The sequence below is a fragment of the Morone saxatilis genome, unplaced genomic scaffold, assembly GCF_004916995.1.
Source record: "Morone saxatilis isolate NCDOM2014 unplaced genomic scaffold, NCSU_SB_2.0 Contig14, whole genome shotgun sequence".
NCBI classification, from domain to species: Eukaryota; Metazoa; Chordata; class Actinopteri; family Moronidae; genus Morone; species Morone saxatilis.
The window spans coordinates 11960435-11969992 of record NW_023339696.1 but is presented as its reverse complement, the minus strand read 5'-3'; the positions used below and the strand labels follow the sequence as shown (position 1 = coordinate 11969992).

The 9558-nt window shown below is 42.6% G+C and overlaps 1 protein-coding gene across 1 annotated transcript in view; it reads left to right on the top strand.

The window, feature by feature from the left end:
• prkar1b (protein kinase, cAMP-dependent, regulatory, type I, beta) overlaps nt 1-9558 on the top strand; it is a 60332-nt gene that overhangs the window by 42362 nt on the left and 8412 nt on the right. The window contains exons 7-9 of the mRNA XM_035654348.1: nt 624-782; nt 5528-5588; nt 8059-8180. Coding sequence (XP_035510241.1) covers nt 624-782; nt 5528-5588; nt 8059-8180 — 342 coding nt within the window. The remainder of the gene's footprint in view (nt 1-623; nt 783-5527; nt 5589-8058; nt 8181-9558) is intronic.

Below are 9558 nucleotides of genomic sequence, written 5' to 3'. Positions count from 1 at the left end.
CTCCCTCTCTCCCCTCCCTCCCTCTCTCCCCTCCTTTCTCTCTGTGTTATTAAGTCAACAAGATAGTGGATAGTGTGTCGACAGGTGAAACCGTAACGGCCCCAGAGACAGCCTGAATGAGTCTCAATAAGGTTGTATTGTCTGTAGAACTATAGTGGCTGGCCTAAATAGAGCTGTGCATGTGTGTGCGTGTGCATGCCGGCGAACAAGCATGTGAGTGCCTATATGTGTTTTAGATCTAGAGAGTAGACCCACAAAGTCCGTCCTCCATCACTCCCAAATCAAAGGGAAGTTCCTAACAAGACAAGACAGAGGAAAATAAAAAGGAAGGATGGAGAGATAGGAGGGATAGAGGGCCTTTTAGAGGGTCTCATTTGAGGGCTTAGTGAGGATCAAATGCTTAGGGACAAGCCTAGTGAGCATATCAAATGGCCCAGAAACTGAGGTGAAGGAGAGAGGGAGGAGAAGGGTAGGGGAAGGGGTTTTGGGATAGGTGAAGAAGTTGAAATGACAGAAAAAATTGAATTCTACCCAGTCTACTGAGCAATGATTGAGATTCTTCATAAGCATTTAAGTTCACGTAACACCCTGTCCATCACTGTTTTTCCTCCTTCTGTCTGCAGGTGTATGTGAACGGGGAGTGGGTGACCAGTATTGGAGAAGGAGGTAGTTTTGGAGAACTGGCCCTGATCTATGGGACTCCCAGAGCTGCCACCGTCAAGGCCAAGACTGATCTTAAACTGTGGGGCATTGACAGAGACAGTTACCGGCGCATCCTCATGGTATGAACTTCATCACACTCGGGCTAATGCTCTGTTGCAACATGGCTGGGTAGCCATTATTTCAGGTCTACTTTAAAGGTGCCCTGTGGAGTTTTCTCGTAAACAAACAAAAGTGTTGTTTACATTCAGTGTTACTCACGAAAACTCACTGTGTGTATCCTTGAGGTCCAAACACGTGTTGAATGTATTTCCTTCTCATAAAACATTTGCAAAGTATTTCCAAACATTACAGTATATGTTGTTGTGTTACTACCACCTGTGGATCTGCGGAATAGTTTTAAACCATTGGCAGGACTGTGTATCGCATCACCTGCCCGACATTAGAGTCCTTGTACGCGTGCATGAGATAAACAAAACAGTGAACCACTCATAAAAGAACAGCTCCATTGTGCCTCTGAGGTCAAAAACACAACAGGGAACCTTTAATCCTGCTGCGATTCGTTGTATGAAAGGTAATGAAGTAGGTGTCCTGTTCTCAGGGAGGAGGCTCCAGAATTCTGTAATGCCTATAAGCATTTTAATAACACATGCATAGTTATAAGGCTGCATTAGCATGCGTCATGCACCTCAACTTTTAACTCTAACAAACACATTCACATTTAGCAGGCAACAGGGAGAACTGTCCAACACCTGGGGACACACAATGACATTATTCCCTAGCAGAAAATATGCCCCAGTTCACAAAGCTCTTACATTACGCCATTAAAATGTGAATTATCGAACCTCAAACTCACACACACACACACACTTTGACACCACACAAAAATACTCTTAAGAATGATGTACATATAATAAAAATCTCCCATACACTCTTATCATTTGTAGTCCTTCACTTCCACAATGTTTTCTCCCACTCAACCACTTAAGACTCCTTAAAACAGTTAGTTTTAAAATTTTTACATTCAGCATATACACACACGTGCGTTCACACAAACACAAAAAACACTTTCACCACCGGGTGCATTCTCCTCTTTTAACATCTCTCAAGATCTGTCACTAGACGAAGAAAGGTGAAAAGAGTGAAAAAAAGGGAGGGATGTGGAGGAGAGAGAGGGTCAACACTAATGCCTCTACACACACTTCCCGCTCCAGGAGCTTATCTTGCAGGAATGTCTAAATGTTTAAACTGAAAACACAAGGTGCTCTGCCCTAGCTGTCATACCGATTCACACACACACCTACACACATTTTGGGTGCTGTTGGAAATACTAATTACAGTGTGTGTCTATATGAGTCTCCATGCCCAACTAAATACTTAAATCTTAATAACACCTTACATCTTAATAAATTAGATGGCCTCCAATTAATCTTCTGAACACCCGTATGCATCTAAGCATTCATCAGCAGTGAGAATTCTGCTCTGTGTCAAACCGTTTGAACCCGCGGAGATGGAAGGTCTGTGTTTGGACCTTTCAGCTCAGTGTAAAGTTGGCACTGGCCTGCCCAGCACTCATGTCACCTCTTAAGCACATAGTTTAACTGAGGGCACAGTCTGCCCTGGTAACCTTTCTTTGAGAGGATTCTCTCTCCGTCTCTCGCTCTCTCTCCAGCTCTCATTCCTTCATTCCTTCCAGCAGCAGCAGGAGGAGGGGAGACGGGGTGAAGCAGAATTCAATTATGTGAACCTGTAGTTAATTACTGCTGTCAATGATTTGTAAAGCTGTTTTTATAAAGTGTGGTATTCTGGCAACGTCTTAGGCCAACACAATGAGCATTCTCTGTGTGTCTAAGTATGTATGTGTGTTTCCCAGTAAAATTATGCTGAGTGCCTGTGTCTGCAGCTAGTTAGTTAGGAGCTCGGGAAGGTGTGCTGCCGCTACCAGCAGTTTCACTGTTTGCACATCTGCGACTCTCCTGTCCTGCTTCTCTGCCGGATTTTGACATATTCTTAGCAGTATTTCAAGAAACATCATCTTGAGCAACTATGTCCGTCAAAAGTTATCAACTTTTGCTGGTTGCAAATGATGAAGTTCACAAACCATTATGGCAATTTATCTAATAACTTTATTTAATTTATCTAAGTTATTTGTAATGTAAAAATCAAAGCCTTTTTGACTTGTTCTAGCGAAGGCCTGAATCAATTTCTCGTTGAATAATGAATAACATCAAACTTTTCAAATGTGAAGATTTCCTGCTTCTCTGCATTCTATATTGTAAATTGAGTAACGGTATCTTCTGGTTTTAGACTTTGTTTGGACAAAACAAGAGGGTCCTCAGTATGTATCAGGGGCATTTTTCACAATTATTTGACTGAGCGATTAACCAATTTACCACAAAAGTAATTAACAGAATAATTGATAATGAAAATATTATTAAATTCCTGCCATATGTAACAGCACCTACATGTTTGCATGTGCCTTTGAAGACATCACCTGTTGTACCTTACATCACCATCAAATGTCAAAACATGACACATACTCATGCCATAGTCAGCATCATCAAAACTTGTCTTCAAATAGTTTCAACCACTGAGTACGCTGATGACACAATGTCAGTGAATTTGTCATGTAATATCAGAGCCAAGGCGGCCCTTTAAAGCCACCTTACCCCCCACATCCTCCTCTCCTCCTTATCCAGGAGTGCATTTAGTAAACAATGTAATACCATTCCCTTTGATAAATACACTCCCTCCATTGTGTAGCCGCCAGTCAAACAATACCCACCTTGTCATCTTGGTATTTAAACACGCACAGCTACAGACAAAGCCATTAACAAACTGACAGGCCACTGTCAACAAACAGCACACAAGACCAAAGGAGACAAGGAGAAATAATACCCAGAAATGAGGAGGGATTTTGGGTGGGGGGGCGTTGTATGTGTTTCGCATTGGACAGAGATAAAGGTGATGAGGATGAGGCGTAAGGTACGGTTGGTTTAGTCTGGCTTCGCTCCACACCTCAACTCTTTGATGATTTGCCTCAAAGACAGCAAGCAGACACAGAGGCTGGTTCATCTTTAACCACAGGAGGAGCGAACACATTAGGGCCAACAGGAGTAGGGGAGTTTTGTACATGAAACATGTGCTCAGGCCCTCCCAAGTAGACAGGAAGGTTAGGACAGATGCAGATAGAAAGAATGCAAAGAGAAAAAAAAAGATGTGCACCAACAAAATGAATGATAACTTGAAATTTTAGAATCAGAAATTTAGAAAAGTATCATTTTCATTCCATCCTACCCAGTAAACTGCTATTGCTGGTGACATTACTCTGGCCCACCCAGCCCTTCTTACACCAGTGGCATAAATCAGACCTGCTGTTATGTACGCATGGTAAGCCTTTAAGCTCAGCAAGCCTGTCAGAGGAGCTCTATGGGGAGGCTATGAAATCAAGAGACCAACTCAACATCTCTGTAGAAAGTGGAGTGCGTGTGTGTGTGAGATTGTGTTAGAGGCTAGAGTATATACATGTGTGAATGTTTGTATTTGCTTGCTTAATGAGCATGAAGTTTCGTCTCTGCAGAGACAGCAGCGAAACATAAGTGGCAGAACTAAAAACAGACTGCATGCTCCGCACACACACACACACACAGCACCACACACCCACACACACACACACATACACACACAAACTTGAATCATTTATCCAGGAGGGAGGCAATGCAGGCTAGAATTCCTTTAATCAAGTTGTTTACGATTTTGAGTTTGACGTTGGCTCACTTGGGAACATTTTCTCTCCTTTTAAGACAAAATGTGAAATTATATGAAATTAGAGGCAGCAGCGGGACTCAGGCACTTATGCACTAAAGACACCCCAAGCCTCAATATATCATTTCCATATGCAGAGGCAGACACGGGGTGGACAAGATCGTCTCTCCTCACCCTCTCTGTTTCTCTTTATGTACCCGCTCTCTCTGAGTGGTTCTCTGCAATGAAGGAGGGGGAAAAAAATGAGAAATGCAGTTTAGGGAAGGGGGTCCTCTGGGTCCAGACTTGTCAGGAAGCACCTGATGTTCATGGCAGAGAGGGGAAAGTCCCCTGCCTGGTGGGTGGGGTGGGCCACACACACACACACACACAGACACACAAACACACACAGACACACACATGCGAGGAACATTACCACACAAATTATACACACCTCTATAAGTATGACCCCGTGAACTATATACAGTGTATGTCTACACAATTAATCATCCAGTAGTGCAAATTTGATTTAAGTTTCCATATATTATAATTTTGACATTCGGCAGGACTGATATTTGTTAAGTTTTGAGCTTTAAAGACCAGTTGTGGCATATAAAGTGCTTCTGCTACACTTGATGTGTTACAGTAAAATAAAAACCTGAAAAAGAAAGAAACTGATATAGTCATATATGCATATATACACAGGAGAAGTGCAATAAATCTTCTGAGTATCGGTGTGAAAGCAATGTTTCAGTTCCAAAACATGGATCACTGTCTGTCATTTAATGAAGCTCTTAATTTAAACTTTCTGACAACAAACAAGTACAGTTTTTTTAGATTCTGTCTTAGTAGCAACTCCCCAAAGTAGTAATTACTTTAATTTGTTTAGATTAGAGCCACTATAATACCTTTAGTTGCTACTATTTTTACAGTGTTTTTAATGATAGTGAGAAGAAAGAAAAGGAGAAAATCAAATCGGTTCTGTTTCTCGAAACCAAAGAATTCTTATAACAATATTTTGCAGAATAATCACAGTGATCATTGTTCCAATAAATGTGGAGCGCTGTCATACAATTTGAGAGAGAGTGTGTCTAACGGTGAATGTGTCTCTTTTGTCTTACAGGGCAGCACACTGAGAAAGAGAAAGATGTATGAAGAGTTCCTTAGCAAGGTCTCCATCCTTGGTAAGTCTGTGTGTATATGTATCAAAATATATCACATAATGAACGCAGTGTGCTTGCATGTGTATGCCATGTTACGCATTCATTTTAAACACCGGGTCAGAGAGTCCAGAGTGCAGGCAGTTCAATCTGCCGAGTGCAACATATACTGTAGCTTAGCCCACATAAACACAGGCACACGTTGTCACACAAGACCCATAGCTGAGTAAGGTCTGCGTGTATAGTCCTAATCTTCTCGCACTGTTCATACTAAAGCCAGTCACACTCTGCAATGTCTCTGTGTGGACAATTAAAGAATAGGGAGTTAAGCTAAGCTTCTCTTTTTCTACTGGAATTTGGATAAAACCAGCCTACACAGGCCATTGAGTTTGGAGGAATGGCGAACGAGATTCATTCAGACTTTCAAAACGAGTTGCAATTAGAACTGACATCTCATCCCCTTCCACTTGATCGTGTGTGTGTGGTGTATAGAATAAGGCCATGCCCCCTGTACAGAGTTATTAGCTGGCTGAGTAAACACATACACTCAATTCAGGTCTTAGGAGGACGTCCCCGCAAGATCTACTCTCTTTTCAATCCCCTCCTTTCTTCTGCGTCTCCCTTTTTGACAGCCTTGTCGGGGCCTGTATGCAAACGCCCGCCTCCTTCTTCGAAGTGCTTTTCCTCTCTTCATTCCTCTTTTCTGTCGCTCTGCTGCTCCGCTCTACCTCTTTGAATTGGAGGGGGTAGGAGGCGGGAGTGTTTTTGTTTGTCTTTGATTTTTGAGATAGCCACGAAATTGGGTACAAGCCCTTGATGTCGAGGAGTGAAGGGGGAAAAAACAACATGTTCTTTGTTGCATACACAGAGAGGCTTTATCGTCCCAATGGCCAATAACCTGTGTGCGTACTATGTATGTGTGTACCAAGGTGATCCAAGTGGGTGCAGGCTCTGCGAAGCGTGAAATTTAGGTTCTTTAGTCAGCACATTTGTGTATCGTGTTACATGCCGAGCTGTTAGGGATCACTACTATAGGACCTGCTGCCTTTAGCTTGCAGCCAGACAGAGGACATCCATCTGGGGCCGGCAGACACCACGGCCCCACCGGAGGGACACTGGACACCTCCAACCAACCAGACTTCACCTTACTTAAGCCTAAATACATACACACACACACACATACATGCACACAAACACAAATAGACACACACTGGGATCAGTTACTGAGCACATCAGGAGACAATAGTCTCAGATAAAGAGATTCTGCTGTAGTTTTACGCCTCTAACTCACGTCTTAGTCAAATCAAAACACTGAATCACCCTTTTATCTAGACAAAGCTAAAGATGAGGAGTGTTTTCACTGGAGATAAGTCACATTCCACATGTAGATGTATAGACCATTAAGATTAGGGAACGGTAATCTGCTGAATTGTGAAAGAAGGATGAGCTCATTTGTCAGATCTTCTACGTGGAGGCATTTAGGTGTTAGTGGGTCCTCTTTCTATAAATATCAATAGTTCTGAGTTGCTGAAAACTTTGTTGGTTGGAACATTTTTCCCAGTGAGGATGTGTGACCGTCTGTGTTTTTGGTTTCTGTGTGAATACCAACAGCTTCTAGAAATATCCCGGGCTAACCACGTCACTGTACATGTGGTTGGACGGTCGGAAAGACAGCTGTCGCCACTGGCTTTCAGGGTCAACAAAAAAAGTGAAAAAGATAGATTTTATCACAGGTTTTGGTAGGACTCATTCACAAATATTCTTCATGTACCTGCAAATAAATATCTATTCCAGAGTTTGATTGTCGCTTTTCATTGAATCTAAATGATTTTTAATGTTTCATTGGATTCCATTTAAGTTCATTTAATCTTAACTTTATTATTATAGCCTGTGCAATTATAAGCCCTGTTCCTGGAGTGTATGTAACTGAACATACTGTACACATTTTACAATAACAGAAGGCAAATATTCAGTTTTATCTTCCTAATCCTTTAGGTGTATCTCAGCCACTGAACAAACACTATTCTTTGCACTGTAAGTTCATCCTATACATATTCACTTTTTACTATCTACACGAATTTAGCCTGAGGGAGCCTCCTCTTGAGGATACCTGACTTTGTTTTGGAGAAAACTCTGTATGGTCAGACCTGAATTAACCTCAAAGAGGACAGCTCTCTGTCAGCACACCACAGAATCAGTAGGTGAGGTCTTATAGATTCAGGGGTTAGTTTCAAGGTGTTTTAGCTCCATGAGGCTCCATGGGAGGAGGGAGGAGGCAGGGGGATCTAAAATGTAATGGTCCCTGATGAATGACTGGATTAGGCCGAGGTAGGAATTATCGTTCCCACCATATTACTGGACTTGAGCAAGAGACATCCTCTCAGACCATGGAATGCACACAAACACAACCATATTTTTGTATCTACTGTTGCATTCATCATCAGTGTAAATAACACATTGTTCTTACGGATCTGTATATATTTTCCATTCACAGAGTCTTTGGATAAGTGGGAACGTCTGACGGTGGCCGATGCTCTGGAGCCCGTCCAGTTTGAGGATGGAGAGAAGATAGTGGTGCAAGGAGAACCTGGTGATGACTTCTTCATTATTACAGAGGTAAAGTCTGTGAGAGGGCCTAGGTGAATGTTTGTGAGAATATCTGTGCTGTGTTACTGTTTTGACTTGTAGACAAAGTAGTACTTGGATGAGTAAGACAGGATGTGTGGTAAACTTTCTTTTACTGTCACATTTCCTGTAAACTGTACGCGTTGACGTATGGGGCCCAAGACTGTGTATGTGTCATCAGGTGGGCACTCAGGTGGTTGTTGTACACATCATCATGCAGAGACGTTGGTGGGCTCTTTGCTGGGGTCGGAACTGATCCCAGTTTATTGCCACCAGCGGACAGACAACCTCCACAATTTCTACCCCCCCACACACTGGAGGCTTTGTGGAGCTGGGGCCCCTGGCGCAGCCTCATGAAGGGCCCCCTGCCTGTCATCCTAACACACTTTTGATTAACTCCATACTTACACAGCTTTCACCAGGGTCAAGTCAAGAGGGCACAGTCTAGAGGGGGTGGGGCCGCAGTCTGCTGTGGTTTTGTCCTTTCCTACCTACTTTCCCCTCTCATTGTCATGGTTGAAGGTTAGTCACTCTGTCACTTGCTCTGTCCATCTAATTATGGGTGCAACAATAGTCCTTGTGAGCAGGGACTTGGTTACAGTACATGGAAGTGGTTAGGTGTGGTTTTGCAACAGGAGGAGGATTTTATCAAAGATGCTGAGTGATGTGTCGCTCCTCATCCCTCTTCTGGCTCGCTCTCGTTCTCTTTGTTCCACCTGCGCCCCTCCAGCACAACACACCTCCTCTCCATCCTTCTTTCATCCATTCTCTCACTCTTCTAGGTTTGCCTCTCTTTGAAGATATACACTGCAGCCTCTAAGTATTAGAACAGTGATTTATTTCCTTTTGTTTTGGCCCTAATCCAGCACATTTGAGGTTAAAGTTCTGACACTTAACTCAAAACATTTGATGGTGGTCACATCCATGTTGGTTGAATGGTTTAGCACTTGTGGGGCCACTATTTTATGTATAACCCCCAATAAATCCAACTTAGCTTGTGTTTTACTTGCTGAAATCCAGACTGAACGTGAAAAGTGCCTCTGAAGAAAGCAAAAACTGAAGACAGCTACAGTGCTGCCCTGGAAGCGCATTACCAGGCAAGATGCATTGGCAAAATTCATTGATTGCAAAGAATTCAAATATGATAATATTCAAATTACACTCCAGTTAAAGCAAGACAGTGTAACTTGTGCAATGTAACAATGTAAGAAGAGTCATAAATCAAGTGAACTGACTAAATAAAGATCATGGCAGCAGTGATTGTATCAAGCCAGCCAGGAGCTATTGCAGCTCACAGTACAAGGTACCGTAATTTCCGGACTATAAACCGCTACTTTTTTCACACGCTTTGAACCCTGTGGCTTAAACA